This window comes from Plasmodium yoelii (genome assembly GCF_900002385.2).
Source record: "Plasmodium yoelii strain 17X genome assembly, chromosome: 3".
Lineage (NCBI taxonomy): Eukaryota > Apicomplexa > Aconoidasida > Haemosporida > Plasmodiidae > Plasmodium > Plasmodium yoelii.
The window spans coordinates 1-22277 of NC_036175.2; the positions used below are offsets into that span (position 1 = coordinate 1).

The window sequence follows — 22277 nt, forward strand, 5'->3', positions numbered from 1 at the left end:
CTGAACCCTGAACCCCTGACCCTGAACCCTAAACCCTGAACCCTGAACCCCTAAACCCTGAACCCCTGAACCCTGAACCCTAAACCCTGAACCCTAACCCTGAACCCTAAACCCTAAACCCTGAACCCTGAACCCTAAACCCTGAACCCTGAACCCTGAACCCTGAAACCCTGAACCCTAAACCCTAAACCCTGAACCCTGAACCCTGAACCCTAAACCCTGAACCCTGAACCCTAAACCCTGAACCCTAACCCTGAACCCTAAACCCTGAACCCTGAACCCTAAACCCTAACCCTGAACCCTGAACCCTAAACCCTGAACCCTAACCCTGAACCCTGAACCCTAAACCCTGAACCCTGAACCCTAAACCCTGAACCCTAAACCCTGAACCCTGAACCCTAAACCCTGAACCCTGAACCCTAACCCTGAACCCTGAACCCTAACCCTAACCCTGAACCCTAAACCCTGAACCCTAAACCCTGAACCCTGAACCCTAAACCCTGAACCCTGAACCCTAAACCCTGAACCCTAACCCTAAACCCTGAACCCTAAACCCTGAACCCTGAACCCTGAACCCTAACCCTGACCCTGAACCCTGAACCCTGAACCCTAAACCCTGAACCCTAAACCCTGAACCCTGAACCCTGAACCCTGAACCCTAAACCCTGAACCCTGAACCCTAAACCCTGAACCCTGAACCCTGAACCCTAACCCTGAACCCTAAACCCTGAACCCTGAACCCTAAACCCTGAACCCTGAACCCTAAACCCTGAACCCTGAACCCTAACCCTAAACCCTGAACCCTGAACCCTAAACCCTGAACCCTGAACCCTGAACCCTAAACCCTGAACCCTAAACCCTGAACCCTAAACCCTGAACCCTGAACCCTGAACCCTAAACCCTGAACCCTGAACCCTAAACCCTGAAACCCTGAACCCTAAACCCTGAACCCTAACCCTGAACCCTAAACCCTGAACCCTGAACCCTAAACCCTGAACCCTAAACCCTAAACCCTGAACCCTAAACCCTGAACCCTGAACCCTAAACCCTGAACCCTAACCCTGAACCCTAAACCCTGAACCCTGAACCCTAAACCCTGAACCCTGAACCCTAAACCCTAACCCTGAACCCTAAACCCTGAACCCTAAACCCTGAACCCTGAACCCTAAACCCTGAACCCTGAACCCTAAACCCTGAACCCTAAACCCTGAACCCTAAACCCTGAACCCTAAACCCTGAACCCTAAACCCTGAACCCTGAACCCTGAACCCTAAACCCTGAACCCTAAACCCTGAACCCTAAACCCTGAACCCTAAACCCTGAACCCTGAACCCTAAACCCTGAACCCTGAACCCTGAACCCTAAACCCTGAACCCTAACCCTGAACCCTAAACCCTGAACCCTGAACCCTAACCCTGAACCCTGAACCCTGAACCCTAAACCCTGAACCCTGAACCCTAAACCCTGAACCCTAAACCCTGAACCCTAAACCCTGAACCCTAAACCCTGAACCCTAAACCCTGAACCCTAAACCCTGAACCCTGAACCCTAAACCCTGAACCCTAAACCCTAAACCCTGAACCCTGAACCCTAAACCCTGAACCCTAAACCCTGAACCCTAAACCCTAAACCCTGAACCCTAAACCCTAAACCCTGAACCCTGAACCCTGAACCCTGAACCCTGAACCCTAAACCCTGAACCCTGAACCCTAACCCTGAACCCTGAACCCTAAACCCTGAACCCTAAACCCTGAACCCTGAAAACCCTAAACCCTGAACCCTGAACCCTAAACCCTGAACCCTGAACCCTAAACCCTGAACCCTGAACCCTAAACCCTGAAACCCTGAACCCTGAACCCTAAACCCTGAACCCTGAACCCTAAACCCTAAACCCTGAACCCTGAACCCTAAACCCTGAACCCTGAACCCTAAACCCTGAACCCCCCTGAACCCTAAACCCTAAACCCTGAACCCTGAACCCTAAACCCTGAACCCTGAACCCCCTGAACCCCTAAACCCTGAACCCTGAACCCTAAACCCTGAACCCTGAACCCTGAACCCTAAACCCTGAACCCCTAAACCCTAAACCCTAAACCCTAAACCCTGAAACCCTGAACCCTGAACCCTAAACCCTGAACCCTGAACCCTGAACCCTGAACCCTAAACCCTGAACCCTAAACCCTGAACCCCCTAAACCCTGAACCCTAAACCCTGAACCCTGAACCCTAAACCCTGAACCCTGAAACCCTGAACCCTGAACCCTGAACCCTGAACCCTAAACCCTGAACCCTAAACCCTAAACCCTGAACCCTAAACCCTAAACCTACACCCTGAACCCTGAACCCTAAACCCTGAACCCTGAACCCTAAACCCTGAACCCTGTGCGGAAACATTACCTTTAAAAAATTTATCCGCTTCAAGAAATAACTCACACTGAGAAAAAGTATATTTAAATTAATAAAAATATGTATTAATACAAAATTTATTGAATAAAATTTAATGTGATTTGTAAACAAATCAAACACAATAAAATAAAGGATGCCCATGTTTTATTTTAAAATAAAATTATTTACCATTCTTAGCTCTCCCATTGTAATGAAATTTTGTTCTTTATATGTAGATTGACATCATATTGTTTTTATATAAAATATATATCCTGTAAATGAGTCTTCTATATCACATTTATAGTATTAAACCCATTGAAATTTTTAATAATAATACAATAATATTAATAGAGCAATATTATATTTACTATTATTACCATTTACTAAATTGTCTTAAATTATGGTTGATTTAATACATATTTAACCATATGTATATATAATACAATTTATGCATAAAATCAATATTACTAATAATATTATACATAATCAACTTTATTATAAAATATTAAGGAATTTTATAATGAATTAAAAAAATATATACATAAACATATGCTTTAATATAGAACATAAACAACGTCCTAAAACTTAAATACTGTATAAATCTAAAAAATTAAAAATTATATTATTACTATATCCTTAAAAGTATATAAATAATCATTTTTTAAAATATATTAAATTTTTATATACTTGTTTCTAATATTATATATCACTGTTTTATTAAAATTATAGTATTTTCAAATTAAGCTGCTACATGTTCTATCCAAATTACATAATTTTAATAGTATTTTTATTTAATATAGATAAATTCATAATCCATTTTAATGAGTCCGACAACTTTATTTTTATTACTATATACTTCAATTTAGAATTATACTTTATTGGATAATTTTACAACCAATTTTGCGTATCATGTCCACTGTTAAAACAACAATTAGCACTGAACCCGTTTTATTAAACTATTTATAAGCTTAAATAAGTTTTTATATGTAGATTGTTTTTAAAATAATAATTAGTAAATATTAAATATATAAAATATAAATAACTATTGATGCTAATTTTAAAGTATAATAGAAAACTATGCATAATTAGATTGTTATATTTACATTTTAAATAGGAGAGATCAGATAAGCATGTTTTTTAAGATAAAACTGTTGTCATATAAGATTTACCTATCCTACATAGTTTAATTATGTTTTATATTTTTTACCATTAAAATTTTCAACTCATGTATACATTAAAAATAACTTAGAATTATTACTTTTCTAAATATATAGTTTGCTTTTATATTTTATAATAAACTATATTTAGTTCTATGATGAAAAAATATAAAATTATTAATATTATTTTGCTTGGTAGCGTTAATTCTAATATTGCAACATTAAAAAAACACCAAGCCAAAATTATAACATTTCATTTGATTTTTTGTGCATATAATTTTAATCTTATTACAAGTTTAATAGTATATATTAACGTATTTGAATCATATTAATTTAATGATTTTTTCGTATTTAATACTTGATCTATTGTTATTACTATTATGATGTTGTTGGTATATCACTGTATAGTACAACGGAACAATTAGCGCACTCAATAAAAATCCTTTAAATCAATGTACAATATTTCATAGTTTCATAGTTTTTAAATAAAATATTTTATAATATATATTATTTCGCAATAACAATATATTTAAATTATATATTTGTAAATTTGTATATATATAATAACCTAATAAAAATATTATTAGTTCAAATTAAATTAATTATTGCATATATTTTCTATATACTTTGGATTAACATATAACTGTATATACTTCCCAAATTTAACATATTTCAGTCTTAGTCATGGATACAATATTATATATATATTAGAACAATAACACCATCCTATCTATCATGTTATTTACAATTAATAGAACAAATTATTATAACAAAATATGATATTAAACTTTATTAATACACTTATATTTTTTCTTTTAACTATTTTAAATAATAATTTATTTATACGTCAAAACTATAAAGTTCAAAAATTAATAATGATTAATCTAATATTATACCTTTATAATAAATAAATTAAAATATATAGAACAATTTTTATAATTTGAATTTAAAACATTAGGATAAAATGGTACTATATATAATCGAAAATTAAAAGGATAATATACATATATTTATAATGTAATTTTTATGAATTACTAAAAATGTTAGATACATAAAACATCTTTTATAGATAACACTGTGATATCGATTCTTTGTCTATATTCTATAAATCGATATTTTATGATTATCTATTATATATTGGTAATATGTTTAATTAACAATAAAAATATACCCATTAATCTGAAGGTATATTATAATGTAGACAATTGTTTCAAATGAATATAATTATAATTTGTATTCATTTATAAAAAAACATGAGCGTCAATATTACTATCAATAAATAATTTTTATAAAATTAACTGCAATTCTCAGATTAAATTAATTATTTTAATATTTAAAAATATAATAGACATGTTTTATTTAAAAAATTATTCATTATCAAAGATATTTTGTAAAACAAATGACAAAAATAGAAAAACAATTATTTTAGTATAATTATATTAAAAAAAATATATATTTTTATATTATTTTCTTACTTTTATATTTTTATTTTAAATGATTATTTTCTATTAGGAAAAAATAACAATTTTTTTTTCTATTATATATAAATGTAAGTATATATGTAATTCCATACGTAACGGGATGTCTTATAAATTTTAATTTGAGTTTAGTCAATTATAAAAATATAAAAATAGCGTATTCATAATGCTATATATTAAAAATATCATATATATAGTATAACTAAAATTATTTATTTTTAGACATTATAATATTAATGATATTGTTGATATTCATTATTGATGAAAACTTCTGTTATTGATGTCGTCTTGTGGTTGAATTATTTAAATAAAAATCTATTAAACCTATAAATCTGATAAAAACATACATCTTACCGTTTGAATAATAGTTTTTCATACTTTATTGGAGAAAATTATTAGCTTCAATTTTAATTATACTTGTCCATATTTTCAAGTTGTTAATTTTTAACTAAAAAAATGCTAATACATATTTTAATATTTTGTTTGTAAAGTTCAAAAATGAACAAATTTTATATTCAAATTGTTTTATTTCTTTTAAGCGCCTCCATATATATGAATAATAAAACCCTTGCAGCTGAACTTGATTCAGGAGAAGATGCAACACCCGAATCAACATATCATTATCTTACGTAAGACAATACAACAATATATATATATTACATATTTAATTATGAAAATATTAAATATATGCCTATGCAACAATGTTATAAATACAATAACTTTATTTTTGTACGCATACAAAATATGTCCATTTTGATCAATGATAGTCCAGAAGAAATATATGAAAAAAACAAGCACTTATTATGTACCAATTCAGAAGAAATTATACAAGCAGGTGAAGTTATGAACGAAGCTGTGGAACTTTTAAAATATCATGCTACAAGTATGGATGGTTATGAATTGTTTAATAAAAATCATAATAGTAGTATGCCTTTTTATAACAAAAAACATCAAGACTATATAAATATTGAAAAAATTCATTTTAAAGTTGATGACCCCGATGATGTATAAATTAACAAACAATATTAAAGTTATATACCAAATTAAAATTAAATAATTATTATAATTTATATACATATATTTCTCTTTGTTTCCATTAGTATAATGAAGTAATAAACATGTTATGGGATCCCGATTATGCCATTTTTTTCAATACTGACTTTGTTAAAAGTATACAAAACATAAATAATTAGTCAAATCACCATATTATTGTTACTATTTATTCGATATATCGTGATTTATTATTTCCATTGTTATATGATACTATTTATTATTTCCCATGTCTTCAAATTTATAATATTTTAATTTACATAATGCAAAATTATTTTTTTTTAAAGTTGCCCGTGTATACACCCCAAATTTAGTAATGATACAACAACGTTACAAAAAAAAATTTGGACGTCGTCAGAGATATTTTTATGCTTTATTTACAAAGGTTGAAGTAAAGGAAGCTTTCCTTTTCTATTTCGTTATAAATCGTAATTCTCACATTATTCAAATACACTTTTATTAATTTTGTAGATATCAGAAAACAAAACTATAGTAGTCATGACTTCAGCAAATATAAATGATCACAACCCTTCCAATAGAGAATATAAAAACGAAATTGTAAAAAGTGCAAATTTATTCAAAACTGACATTGATTCTGAAGAAGACATTAGAAAAGGAAAATTAAAAAAAATGTTTGCTAACTTAATTGGATACCTCATCGAAAAAAAAGACAGATATATTCATATCATCTATGTCGACTCTGTAAGTGATATACAAATTTTAATAATATAATAATTTATTTCAACAATTGTTAAAAAAAATATTGTTTTAAATAAATGTGCATATTTATAATGTATACTATAATTTGCAAATAATTAAACATTTTATATATTAATCCATTTATTTTTTTTTTCTTAGATTGAAAGACATAGTTACGGTTTCCTAAAAGCATTATTGGAAAAGCTTTATATATAAACATATATTTCATATATATTTTTCAGAACCGTAATATTAGAAGATTTATGTTAATAAAACGATGTATTTTCATGAATGATATTTATTTATTGTTTCTATTGCTTTCATTTTTCTTATAAAACTCAAAATTTAAATTCAAAATTAGTTATTTTCAAATGGATTAATACTAATATAAAATGTCAAGAAACCTATGATTTGTTCGTTACTAAATAATTTTATAAACTAATATATTTTTAAAGTTATAGAAAAGGAAGTTATAATTGAAATCAAATGAATCAGTCATGTAACACTGTTATATATAGATTAATAAAATACATATATTTATATTATAATATTACAAAAAATACATTTTTTAATTGTCTATATAAGCCAAATTACTTATATTAATATGCAGTTTAATTATTATTTTTAATACTTATATTGAATTTTAAAGTCAGATTCAAAAAATCTGAACCCAAAACAAAAACTATAATTATATTTATTATTCTAAAGAATCGCCTTTTCTTTTATAAAGATAAAAAATAAATAACAAAAATAAAATTATAAATGGTACAGGATCGGCTTTCATAAGTTTATATATATTTAATAATGGATATTTTCCCCAATAAGTGGAATTTATAAAATGCTTAGTCTGTTTTTTTTTAGATGAATTTATAATTATTTCCACTTTTTTCTTTCGATCATTTGAGTTTATAAACTGTTTATCCTGTTTTTTTTGAGTAGATGAATTTATAAATTGTTTATCCTGTTTTTTTGGAGTAGATGAATTGGTAAGCTTTTTATCCTGTTTGTTTTGACTAGATAAATTTATAATTATTTTCATTTGTTTTTTTCGATCAGTTGGGTTTATAACTTCTTCTGTCGTTTCATTTGTATCAAACATATTTATAGCCTTTTTCATGTTTTTTTTTTTCTTCGATTTCTTTCTCCATCCAAATGGCAAATACTAACATAAAATTATGAAAAATATATAATATTTTATAGTGGGGAAATATTTTAAAAATTGTATACTTCGCAATTTTCTTTTTATTTACCTTGTACATAATAGCTAAAGCAATGGGTATTAAAAGAATTAGAATTGAAATTCCCATTTTCTTGTATACGTTGAGGGGATTATCACCTATTTCTGTTGTTCCATCTCTTGCTACTTCGGATACTGGAGCTTCTGGTTTCGTCACTGGACTTGACACTGTTATCTGAGATGATGGTGGTTTATTCCCTGGGTCTTTTTCCTCAGATATACAATTATTTGGTGCATATTTTTCTATTGTTTTTTTAAGTTCTTTCACATAATTAATCGTGTAATCAGAAAAATTTTTTAACGTTGGAAACACATTTTCATATAAGCTATTTTCAATATTAGCAAACATATTACTAAAAAATGAACTATACATTTCAAATACACTTTTAATAACATCTATATATCTCGAGGTATCTTTCTCTTTCTCTAAATTTTGTTCCCCCTTCAGTTCTCGAAACTTCACATCTATAACTTTCGATGATCTTTTTGCTTCTTCACCTAATTGCTTACAAGTTTTTATTCCTTCTATCTCTATAATTTCTGGAAAACAACTTTTGGTACCATTATCTTTTTTAAATTTCTCATAAGCATTTTTTAAAGTCACCAATACATTACAATAATATTCATCTTCAAAAACTCTATTTTTTTTTAAAAGAAGTTGTATGTATTGTATTATCCAATTGTTAACAAACTTTGAAAAATCAGAGTAATTTGAAGAATCGTTGTTATATTTAGTAATTGCATTACATAGGTTATTAAGTAACCCATAAAGTGTACGCATTCTATCAATATTAAGATTCATTATTTTTTTGTTTATATTGATTTTATCACGATATAATTTATACATATTACTATTTTGTATAAACGTGACATAAAAATCTGCCACGCTTCCGTAGCTCCCATGTGTAAGTAGTTTCATTTTATTACTTAACCATAGCATAACATACGTGATATATTCGTTATTATTATTTTCAAAATTTATATTTGTATTCAAAACGAATAATTTATTAAGTAATAACATAGTAACAGCACGAACTACTTGACCGACAGTTAAACAGTTTCCTTTCCCTATTTTCTTGTTAGTTTGACAATAATAAGTGTATGCATTACTAGGTTTATGATCCTTATCGAAATTAAAATTATCAGGCAAATGTTTCTCAATTTCTTTAAATTCTTTACACTAAGAAAATATTATGAAATTTAAGTTAATTTATAAACAATGCAAAAATAATAAAATAAAATTAATTTTATTAAAAAATTTGTATACCACTTTGAGAGTCATTATGCTGGATTTTATTTTTAATCTGTAAACAATTTGTCATAATACTATTTTGTACATAAGGAATGTATTGTAATAAAATATGTTATCCGATTAATGGTCTTCTATATAATTAATATATATTTAAAGAAATTCTATTAGTCTTAATACTAAATTAGCATGCAATTATAACATAATAATAGTATTAAAAATGTATTTAATTTTTATTTATGACAATCACTAAATTTCCTTAAGAGGTTATTTGTTTAACATTTTTATATCTATATATAATACATTTTACACGTAATATAATTTTTTTAAATAATATTTTGAATAACTATAATGCACAAATTCATGGAATGTCATAAAAAAAATAGATTAAATTTGTTTCATATAATAATATATTTATATTATAGGTTTACACATGAAAAAATATATATTCTCTACCTTTTTAATAAAGAAGTTTCAAAACTTATGTTAATATAATATATAAAGAATTATAAATATATTATTACTATAACTGTTAAAAGATATTTTAATTTATTTTATTATTTGAATGTCAAATATTTATATATGATATTATTCTATATTGGATGTTACATTTTTTAATATCATATCTAATAATATAAAACAAATTACTTATTTAGATTACAATATTTATAGAATAGGTTAACACTACTACTTTTCTAAATATATTATATGTAGTTCTTATTTATAATATATAATAACTTTATTTATACACAAATATGCTTTATTAAATAATTTTAGATGTATCTTTTTAAAACTTGGATAATATAAAACTAATTTTAATTTATAAAAGAATCTATATGAAATTCCTTTCATGTAGTTTACTTAAATTTTATAGGTTTATAATTTTAACATTTACTTTTTATTTAGTGACGATAATAAACTTTTAGAAAAATTATGTGAATTTCCCATGATAGTGCACATTTCTACTTATAATCTAAACATATTATATACTACATATTTTATAATAAAAAATTTAATTCAATATAGAAAAACCATATTTTTAAGAAAACTATAGAATCATTAATAAAGTTAATATTATTTTTTGGTGTTGTTAATTCTAATATTATCGTATTAAAAAAATACTTAGTTAAAGGTTATAATATTCATTTGATGTTTTGTGCATACAATTTTAATCTTATCTCCCGTTTAATAATATATATGACTACTGTATATCCATGGGATATAATTAAATAAACATAATATATTAATCTAATATTATTATTGTTGTTACTAATGATATATCACTGTTTACTACAATGAAATAATTAATGCACTCAAGAGGAATAATTTAAACCAATTAATAATTTCCCTTGTTTCAGTGTTTTAAAGTATAACATTTAAAAAAATATATATTATCTCATAAAAACAATATATTTAAAATATATATTTATAAGTTTGTGCATATATAATAATCTAATATAAATATTATTAGTTCAAATAAAATTAATTATTATATATTTTTTCTATATAATTTATATTAATATTTAATTATATGAAGTTTTTACAATAAAACAATATTTCAATATTAGTTATTGTAAATTGTTTTACTATTTTATATGTATAGATATATAATAATAACTTTAGTTCTATTTATCATATTATTTATAATTATAAGAAAAATTATTAGAACAATTATTAGAACAATTATTAGTACAATTATTAAAACAATTATTAGTACAATTATTAAAACAATTATTAAAATAATTATTAGTACAATTATTAGTACAATTATTAGAACAATTATTAGAACAATTATTAGTACAATAATTAGTATAAAATATGATATGAAATTTTATTAATATACTTATCTTTTAACTATTTTAAAATATAATTTATTTATACCTTAAAATATAAAGTTTAAAAATTAATAATGATCAATCTAATATTATACCTTTATAGTAAATAAATTAATGTATATATAACTATTTCTATCAATATTAATTAAAACTTTAACATAAAATTATACTATATATAATCGAAAAATAAAAGGATTGTATACATATATCTATAGTGTATTTTTTATGTATTACTAAAAACGTTAGAAGCATAATGATATGTTATAGACGATGTTGTATTATCGAATCTTGATGATATTTTATGAATATATATTATTACATTTCAATTGGATAACATTATTTAAATTAAACAAATATGATACAAATAATAAGTTTTACTAAATAAAATGTTTCATTAAATAAAGAAACATTGTATTATTCATGATTAAATATAACTATAGGCTAGCATGTCTTATATAATAGATAATAAGGGTTCTTATATATTGTCAGCCCCAAATTACCAATAAATATGTAATTCGAAGTTATAATATTTCCACATTTAATATATATGAACGAATTAAACATAAGTATTATAACTTATAAAATATGTTATACTACCCCTTTCATATTAATGGTAGTATCCCTTTGTGGGGTGCATATTTAAACTTCAGCTTGCGATTAAACATACGGGTATAGTACATATATTTAATTAGCGTTCAAATTATAAAAAAATAAATAAAAACATAACCTACTTTCTGAGAAAAGGAGTAAGCCTTTAAGTTTATTGTCCGACTGTGCAATTGGTTTTTGTGCATTAATAATAAAATAAAAAACATATTTCGAACAATACCTTCACTGAGTTACATAAATTGCGTTTTGGCATTTTATAATTTCCTTATAGTAATAAAATGATACAAAATATCCTAAGTATGGGCAATGAAAAAATAAATTCCAAATGTTGGAAGGAAATTAAAAGTATATATAAAAAACAAATAATTCGTATGATTATAATACTTTTATTATTATCATTGGACAAATACCTATAATATATACATATAAAATAATCCTTATTAAAAATAGCATATGGAGAAGCATGCTACGTTGTGTGTTAATGTTAATGTTTTTTTAATTAAAATTTTTGTATGCGATATAACTTATTTATTTTAATATCTTTAAGTTCCAATGAGAATAACATGATCATGTATATATATAGGCAATGATACATATAAATGCTTACACATATATGAAAGGTATTTGTTAATTGGTAAAAATATGCAGTGGTGTATTAATCGAAAAGTGGAACCCCAAATAAAAATAATGTAATTATAATTATATTTAAAATTATATAATATAAAAGGAAAACAACACTAAAGCCTATTATATTGATCATATATAATGACATATGTAATATATGGCAAAGTGTAATACAAAGAAAATTTGTTTTAGCTTTTCTGCTGAATTTACAAAACTTTTGTAAAAGTAGGCATACTTAATGGAAAAAATTAATGAAAAAATATCTACCCCCATAAAAAAAAGCTTAAGTCCACGTTCAAAATTAAAAAATATAAATATCTCAGTTTTCTTACCAAAACCTTTTATATATTGCGAATATTTAATCACATTTAAATGAACCTTTTCATGATATCGTTAACATTTCTCAGTTAAGCAAAAAGGTATGGCTTATTTATTTCACATGTTTTGCGACTTTTATGTAATAAAACTACTCTACGAAAAAAATGTACATCCATATAAATTCTCTATATATAGAAAACTTTTATGCATCCAAGAAAAAAATAATTTTTTAAAGGTTTAGGTTTTGTTTTTTTTTGTAAAATACTATTCAGTATTAAATATGTTAGGCCTATCTATGTAATATTTATTTCATATATTTTTTTTGTAATTATCAAAGTTTAAAACATCAATAATATGAAGTTATTTATAATAGAAACCTTTTGTGTGTTTTTAAAAGAATATGACAGTATTAATGGTATATAATATATGCTTAATATATTAAATTATTGAAATTTTATTATTTCTTTATAGTAAGAAATGATGTCACAATACTAATCCGTATATAATTTTATACAAAAATATTTTACTTTGTAACTTGAAATAATGTGTAAGCATATGCATGAATATTTTACATATGTTGTAACATATTATTGTTTATTTAATATGCTACATAATTTTAGGGCCCTTTTAAGAAATAAATAAAAAATATATAATGCCTTTAAATAAGTTAAATGTTCTTCTTTATAAAATACAAATTCAAGCACTTTTTTTTATATGTACATTATGTTATGTCTTAATATGCATATTACATAACATATATTATGTTGATCCTCTTGCTAGCTGTATGTGGCAATATTTTATAAATTATTCAAAAATATTTTTTATATTTCATTATATATTTATAGTAAATAAAAATATGAATTTATATATATTTTAAAATTTGAAAAGAATTAAAATCATAATAAAGGATTAATTTTATAATTGATGCTTATACATATTTTTTGTGTAGTGTTTAGGTAATAAAATAATAAGTAAAAATTAACAAAATTATGTTAATATCTCATTATACAAGTATTTTTAATTTATGTGTATTTTTTATTTGATTTCGTTTGATATATATTCATTTATTTACTATTATGTTATACCAAATTAAATTATTTCTTTTTTTTGTTCATTAATTAAAGAAAATATAATCTGAAGTTTCACAAATTAAAAATATTTATATTGTATTTTATATAAAAACAATTAATGAGCATACAGAAAAATCATATATGTTTTTTTTGTTATACAAAATTGAACTTTTGATTTGTATTTTCCTTTTTGTATTCTACCTCTCAATGTGACTCAGTGAATATAATCGTTTTTTATGCATTAGGAGGTTTTCATTCCCATATATATCGAATAATATCTCCTTATTTTTTTGTAAATAAATAACAATTATTTGTATTACTTCCTAATATATGAATATTTTATGGAAGATAAAAATAGTTGATATGTTTATGTATAATATATTTTTTAATATATGTGTATATTATAAATATGTATATATTTGTGTATCACCTTTGTCAACAAATACCCATTCATAAAAAAATACATATACCCATTATTGGATATGTAAAAACGAATTACACATTTTAAACACTCACAAACGTAAAAACGGGATTCATCCCCAAAATAATATTAAAAATTGGTATGTAAAAATCGTCATGTTATGCATTATTTCATATATATGTAACTAGTGTGGGAAATTTGTTTGCATCGATATTTTGAGTTTCAATCAAATATGCAATAATTTCATTTTGGAAGATATAAATACTTCACGATGAAAAAAATTAGAAATAACAAAAAAATGAAAAAGAAAACAATCCAGTTTTTCTCATTCTTTGGTAAAAGGAAAAATGTAAGTATACACATTTAAAGTCAAGCGCAATATGCCATAATGTTTTTAAAATAAATTAAAAATACTTGTTACTTGACGAAGAAACACTTTTATAATGAGATATTTGATAAAATAGAATATCATAAAAGCTTATTTAATGATTATAAAATAATAATATTATTGTCATTACAATTAACATTATGATTAACCATCCTATTTTTGAAGGTTTATTATCGAAAGAAATTCACTGTTTCAAGATAATTTTAAAACACCCAATCGTATTGTAATAAGTTGCATAAGGGAAGTAATGTTAAGTAAAACATTATATAAAAAAATAAGAAATTACACTTCGTAATAAAAAATAACCGTAAAAGGAAGATATTCCATATGTTTTACAATAAAACGGTTTTTATATTTAAGCAAAATTATATAGGAAGAAAAATATTGTTCCAATATTATACTTCGATAAATATAATGTAATAAATCATAAGTTTACACAAGTTAATAAAATTGATAATCCATATTCCTTCTCATTATTAATTTTTGTGAAATATAAATATAAAATGTATAACAATTCACAAAATGCTCAACACATTATTATATTTATAAAAAAAAAGAAGCTTTAAGGAAGCAATTACCATAAATAATTTCCTCTCTACATTAAATAAATACATTTGGAATATATGAAAAATAAATGAAAATTCAAGTATGAATGAGAATATGCCGTTAATTAAATGGAATACCGACGATAATTCCCTTGAAAAAGGAAGCATACGTGAAAAAAAATGTAAATGTGCTTAACCTTTATTAAATAAAATTGCAAATTTAGTAAAACCACAAATATAAATAAAAATTTATGTATAATCCAAGTGTTCATATAAGTATCAATGTTAATATACATAAAAATCCTTATATAATCCGAATGCCCATATAAGTATCAATGTTAATATAGGTAAAAATTTATATACAAATCCGAATGCCCATATAAGTATCAATGCTAATATACACAAAAATCCTTATATAAATATAGATAATATACATAAGTGATAATATAAGTAAAAATACTTACATGAACTCAGAGAATTATTTAATATATAATAAATATATATCTTCAAAAATAATAAAAAAATATAAAATATTATGCAAGTTTCAACAAAATTTCATGTATAAGTGTTTATTTAAAAAGTCGGCATGTAAAAGGGATACTTTATTTGTTGAGAATACATATATAATCACCAATTTCTATGCATACATGGCTGAGGTTGCGTAATTTGCGTCCATGTATTTAATTAATATTGCATGTAGAAATATAAAGCACGCTGAAAAATTCAAGAACTCGGTATATAATTGTGTATGCACGAAATTTTGTGCACATATCAATATTTGGATATATATTTTTTTTGTAAAGTACGAAATACCACACTATAAGAAGAAATTTTCATGAAAATTTTTTTATAAGATTAAAGTTAATCACGAAAATAATACTATAAATAAATGTAAATAATTAAATGATAATTATACATATGTTATAAGGGTATGCTATCTAAAAAGAATAAATCAAAATATCTCAGAACATATTAGTGTTTATTTGAGAATACACATTGAAACCCATAATGGCCCCATAAAGACATTAAAAAAATTAATGAACTCACCAAAATACCAAAACATAATTAAATAAAAATAAAAAAAATGCGTAATTTTTTTTTTTAAGTTGAAAAAATAGCTAGTCTTAAACACAAAAAATAATTCTCAAATTGTTGTATGCATAAATAATATTAAAAAAACAATATCAAAAATATATTTAAATTATTTTTTTACTTATTTAAATTATTTAAATTATTATTTTAATTATTTAAATTAAAATTTATATAAAATTTAAAAAAATATATTTATATTTAAGTATTTATTTATATCTTAAAGATTATTTTAATTAATACTAATTTATACCAAAACCCCAAAAAATACTTAAAAATATTTACACAAAAAAAATATTAAAAAGCATACTTATAAAAACAAACAAATATTATATATATTTTATTATATATTATTACACTAAAATTTTTTACATTCATTTTTTATATGGTTAAAATTTTTGAATACTCTCAAAAAAACCTTTATTGTATGGATATTGAATTCACCAAAATTTTTTGACTGGAATTCAATATTCTCATATCTTACCCCATTTTATATTATATATGTACATAATACATATATTACACGCACAACCATTTGGTTTTTCATATACATCGACTGCTTATTACATTCTACATTATTATACCCTTTGTACTATAAATCTGTCATTATACTAATAATAATTTAATTGTTTTAGTTATATTGTTTGTAAAATATAAATTAATTTTATTCATAAAACATAGCATAATACCCCTATTTTTTTTTTATATACCCCCATAATATTTTTTATAGCATATGCATGCGTATTTCATATAAAGCATAGCATAATACCCCTATTTTTTTATTTTATATACCCCATAATATTTTTTATAGCATATGCATGCGTATTTCATATAAAGCATAGCATAATACCCCTATTTTTTTATTTTATATACCCCATAATATTTTTTATAGCATATGCATGCGTATTTCATAATATATATAAGTTTAACTATTTGAATGTTTGACAGTGTGTTGCAACATATGCTTCACAAAACAATTCTCTAGCAACTATTTATTTATTTATTTATTTATTTATTTATTCATAAACATTTATTATAGTCATTTGTTTATAAAACATATTTAATTATTTATTAACCATTTAAAATAATACACAAAAATACTCGAGGGGGAGTTAACCTGTTGTTTATTTAAATGGTATCATCTTCGATGATTAACGGTGATATACCACTTGCAAAAAATGCATGTGTTATTAGGCCGAAAGTTAATGTAAATCTACATATATCCTTAAAAAATAGAAAGAATGCAAAGAACGGTGCCGCAAATGTTTCTCATAATTTACAAAGACATGTTGAAAAGCGTATTAACGAAAGATCGCTGTATTATGCTGCTAAGGAAAAATACTATAGAAACAAAGGAAAGAAATATGATAAACTTCGTCAAAGTGTTGAATGTGGGGAATCCCATATATTGAAAGAATATTATCATTCACGTAATCGAGTTAAAAGATGCTCAAGAAAGCATAAGAAGCATAATTATGAAAAATGTTCCGTGTGTAAAAGTCTTGTACAACGATATCTTGTATTAGGGGAAAATGCCAATGAAATTGTTGAAAAAATTAATGAAAAGACAAATGACAGTATGTGCAATTCGATTTGTAACGCAGATCGAAATTCCAAAATGAACGAATTGATCAAAGGAGAAGTCGAAGAAAACTATAGTACAACTAAACGGATTACACCGGCGGCACCAGTTCGAAAATTTGATATTGCTGAAAATATTAAAAATGATGATGTCACTAGATTGTCAAAAAATGAGTCAAATTTGGATATTAACAATGAAAAAGATTTGAATTCTTATAATTTGTCAAACATGAAACATATTGTACTTTCACATGATAAGAAATTAGGGGACACTTATATTATATCGAACAAAGATATACCTGATTTAGAAAATAGAGTAGAACAAAAAGACAATAGTTATCAATTGGTTAAGTGCGAGAATCAATCTAATGACATATCAACAAAGGAATACATGTACACAATTTTTGCTGACCTCAATGTTTCTGAAATGATAGATTTGATGAATGGAAAATCATCGAATATCACACCTGTTAAGGAAGAACAATCACAACTCAATATTGCTTTAGATGAAATAGAAAAAAAAATTAGTATAAAAAAGTTGGCTGATCAATCACTTAATTCAGAAAATTGCATAGTAGATGATAAGAAATCTGTGAAATTAGAAAAAAAAAGAAAGTTGAAGAAAAAAGCTTCAAATTTGGTTAAGCTTTCTGAAGAAGGTGATGTTGATAATGAATCAAATTGCTCAAGTAAAAGTTCTGGTAGTTCATCACGTTGTTTTAAAAGAGGAAAAACTATATTAAAAAAGAAATCGTCGTCGAGTTGTTATAATAGTGATAAGTTTACTCAGGTTGAAAAAAAAGAACTGAAGGAAAAGAAATCCTATAAAAATAAGCATGCCTCAAATGAATTAATTGGTTCAAAAAATCACCAGTTTACCAAAAAGACATTTGTTTCTAGAAATCTTCAAATTGCTAAAGAAATTTATAATAAAGATGAAACTTTAAAAAACAATAAGGCTATGAAAAATAATATTAATAGTAATTCTGAAACAATAACATCATATGAGAAGGTTGAGAATGGAAAAGATGTATGTGACTCATTTAAGTTATCTAATCAATCAACAGCATTAGGAAGTAGTACGGTATTAGGAAAATATATCCCTTTGGAAATATATCAAAAAGAAAAATATTGTTGCAAACAGTTAGAGAGAGAAGTTGCTAGAGAGGATGAAATTGTTATTGAGGATGAAATTATTAGTGAAAATGTAATTGTTATTGAGGATGATATTATTAGTGAGAATGTAATTGTTATTGAGGATGATATTATTAGTGAGAATGAAGTTACTAACGAAGATGAAATTACTAGTGAAAATGAAATTGTTAGTGAGAATGAAGTTGCTAGTGAAAATGAAATTGTTAGTGAAAATGAAATTGTTAGTGAGAATGAAGTTGCTAGTGAAAATGAAGTTGCTAGTGAAAATGAAGTTGCTAGCGAAAATGAAATTGTTAGTGAAAATGAAGTTGCTAGTGAAAATGAAATTGTTAATGAGAATGAAAATGTTAGCGAAGATGAAATTGTTAGTGAGAATGAAATTGTTAGTGAAAATGAAGTTGCTAGTGAAAATGAAATTGTTAATGAGAATGAAATTACTAGTGAAAATGATTGCAGTGATAAATCTGACTTAGGACACCATTATAACGATGAGAAATTATTTTATGAAAGCTATAAATTAAAAGATAGTGATGCAAAGAAAATCGATGATGAACAACCAGAGGGAGAAACACCTATAAAAATGGGTAAGAGCGACAAAATTAAAGAAACCAATCATTCTAATACAAAGAAAGCTCATGTCAATAATTTAACACAAGAAGAACACCGTAGATTACTTGAATATTATGACGGAAAATTGCCATCAACATTTTATAACGAGGAAAATTTTGAAAACCCATTTAAAGCAAACGACGAAGGTTCAGAAGAACCAGATTACTCAAATTTATTTTTGGGCTCTTTTGACATTAATAAGAAAGATGAAACTGAAGAAAATTCAGCTATAGAGTCAAACAATAACAAATTTACTAGTTCCTTTTTTCCATCAAGTTTTTTTAATTCAGATGAACCTATTATTGCTAATGAAATATTTGGATTACCCAATACTGAGAATAATGATGTAGATACACCTGTAAAATTTAAGAATTCATTTGAAACTACAAAAGATAATTTAAATACAAAGAAAGATAATAATAATGCAGTAGAAAAAAAAGATAGACAAATTATTAAAGAAGAAAAAAATAATTCACGTAAAAGAAGTAAAAATATTCGATTTGAATCATCACCACAAAGTAATAAGAAATTTAAATACTCCAATAATTATATGAACATTAATAATGTAGTAGAAAAAAACGATGATCAAGATACTCAATATGAAGAAGAAAAAAGACAAAATTTACTTAAAAACACACGTGCTAAATCATATAGTTCAATAATTAAAAAAAACTGCAAGCTTATGTCTTATGGACAAAATAAGGATTACGATAGTATGCCAAAAACAAGTATTAAAAAAAAGGTTAGATTTCAAAAAGAAGTGACAATAATACCTAACTTACCCCTCAAAAAAAATAATATCGATTTTCCTAATTTAATTAATGAAAACAATAATATGCTTATTTCTTATGAACAAAATAGAAATATTAATAATGTAATAGAAAGACAGGGTAATCAAAATGTTTCAATTAAAAAAGAAATAAAAATTAATCCATCGAAATTGGATAATGTGAATAATAATATTATGAATTTAAATATTGTAACTAAGAATAATGCCAAAAATAAATATATGAATTCGGTTAATGATACGTGCCAAAATAGAGAAATATGTACTCCTATCCATATGACCCATAAAAATAATAACGAAATATTCAAAAGTAGAGAAACAGAAAGCCTTAGTAAATCGTTACAAAAAAGAGACATGTATATAAAGCAAGGGTTGTATAAAGATATCGGAATGGATCTTATTAATGTAGTACATAAACTTAGAGAAGAAAAAGCCATTAGTGAACAACATGAAGAGAAAAAAATTGAACCCACTAATGAATTATCCAAAAATACAGGGATTGATTCGAATGATGAAGCTTCAATGACAACAGAATTTAAAACTGTTGATGAAATACTTGCAGAGAACGAACGTCGAATTCTTAATTATTATGCAATGTTAGACAAAGCTGAAGCCATTAAGAAAGAACAAGAAATTAAAAATAGTGCTGATAAAATTTTAATAAAGAAAGAAAAAGAAATCAACAATAGCACTAATGAAATTTTAATAAAGAAAGAAAAAGAAATTAAAAATAGTATTGATAAAAATTTAATAAAGAAAGAAAAAGAAATTAAAAATAGTATTGATAAAAATTTAATAAAGAAAGAAAAAGAAGAACCTATTGTAGTTAATAATAATAATTTAAGCCCTTTAAATTCAAGAAAACGAGCACTTAGTGAGAAACCTACGCCACCAAAAAAATATACAAAGAAAATACTGAAAAGAAATGTAAATAAGAGTGCCTCATGTTCACCATCTCAAAGCCGCCATTCTTTATCTGATAATAAAAATATATATGCCAAAAATGACATGAAAGACATAAAAACGCTAGAAAAATCCAACAATGTAAACGACCATAACGAAAATAGTCATTATAGCGAAGGTGGTGCTACAGATTCGTCTGCCGCAGCACAGTCGTCAGTAGATAAAATGTATGAAAGATACCTTAAATATGCTGGTACCAAACGAGATTGGGAAAATAGATTTGTAGAGGGTAAATCAAATCCATTTAGTAATGGCCAACCGTACCATAACGATATATTAGAAAAGCATACTTCCTGTTTAATATCGGAACGAACACAAAGACATTTAGAAAAACGATCGTATGAATTTCAAAAACAAAAAGAAAGAGAAAGAATGAATCGAAATTCGACAAGAAGACCCGTAGTAGAAGCTCCTAAAGTTAAAGAGTATAATTGTAAAGTACTTACAGAATATTGGGATTGGGATAATGAACAAACTAAAGAATTTTGGAGTTGGGATAAGAAAGATAATTTAAATTTTTGGAACATGGATTATGACAATGCTAAAAAATTTTGGATGTGGGAAAAAGAAAAACAAGAAACATGTGAAAATATATCAAATAACACAATGAATTTAGAAAATGAAGATATATTAAATATTATAAAAGAAATTATAGAATCTCGAAATATCAACATCCCAACTACAAATACCCAAAATCTCGAAAAAAATATAGACATATCAACAAGTACCCCAATTCTAGAAAAAAATTATATGCCACAAAAAAATATTCCCAAAACACCAAAAAATACTCCAACACCACCAAAAAATATTCAAACAACACCAAAAAATATTCCAAAAACACCAAAAAATACTCCAACACCACCAAAAAATACTCCAACATCAAAAAAAAATACTCCAACACCAACAAAAAATACTTCAACACCAACAAAAAAATATTCAAACAATATCAGAAAATAATACTCCAACACAAAAAAAATATTCAAACAACATCAGAAAATAATACTCCAACAACAACAACAGCAGAAAATA

The 22277-nt window shown here is 25.2% G+C and overlaps 3 protein-coding genes across 3 annotated transcripts; 2 read left to right on the top strand and 1 right to left on the bottom strand.

Moving 5' to 3' along the window:
- Positions 1-5517: 5517 nt before the first annotated feature.
- On the top strand, positions 5518-6984 carry PY17X_0300031 (fam-a protein; the record flags this gene model as incomplete). Its single annotated transcript, XM_022956000.1, has 6 exons — positions 5518-5648; positions 5787-6024; positions 6120-6189; positions 6357-6460; positions 6541-6771; positions 6928-6984. The coding sequence occupies 6 exons, from the start codon at positions 5518-5520 to the stop codon at positions 6982-6984; spliced, it is 831 nt and encodes a 276-aa protein (XP_022810931.1).
- Positions 6985-7465: 481 nt separating this feature from the next.
- PY17X_0300061 (PIR protein) lies at positions 7466-9344 on the bottom strand (the record flags this gene model as incomplete). The annotated part of the gene is made up of 3 exons (XM_022956004.1): positions 7466-7930; positions 8019-9185; positions 9333-9344. The coding sequence occupies 3 exons, from the start codon at positions 9342-9344 to the stop codon at positions 7466-7468; spliced, it is 1644 nt and encodes a 547-aa protein (XP_022810932.1).
- A 7941-nt stretch (positions 9345-17285) lies between these two features.
- PY17X_0300081 (conserved rodent malaria protein, unknown function) lies at positions 17286-22205 on the top strand (the record flags this gene model as incomplete). Its single annotated transcript, XM_022955228.2, has 1 exon — positions 17286-22205. One exon carries the CDS (start codon positions 17286-17288, stop codon positions 22203-22205), a length of 4920 nt encoding a protein of 1639 aa, XP_022810737.2.
- Positions 22206-22277: the final 72 nt, after the last annotated feature.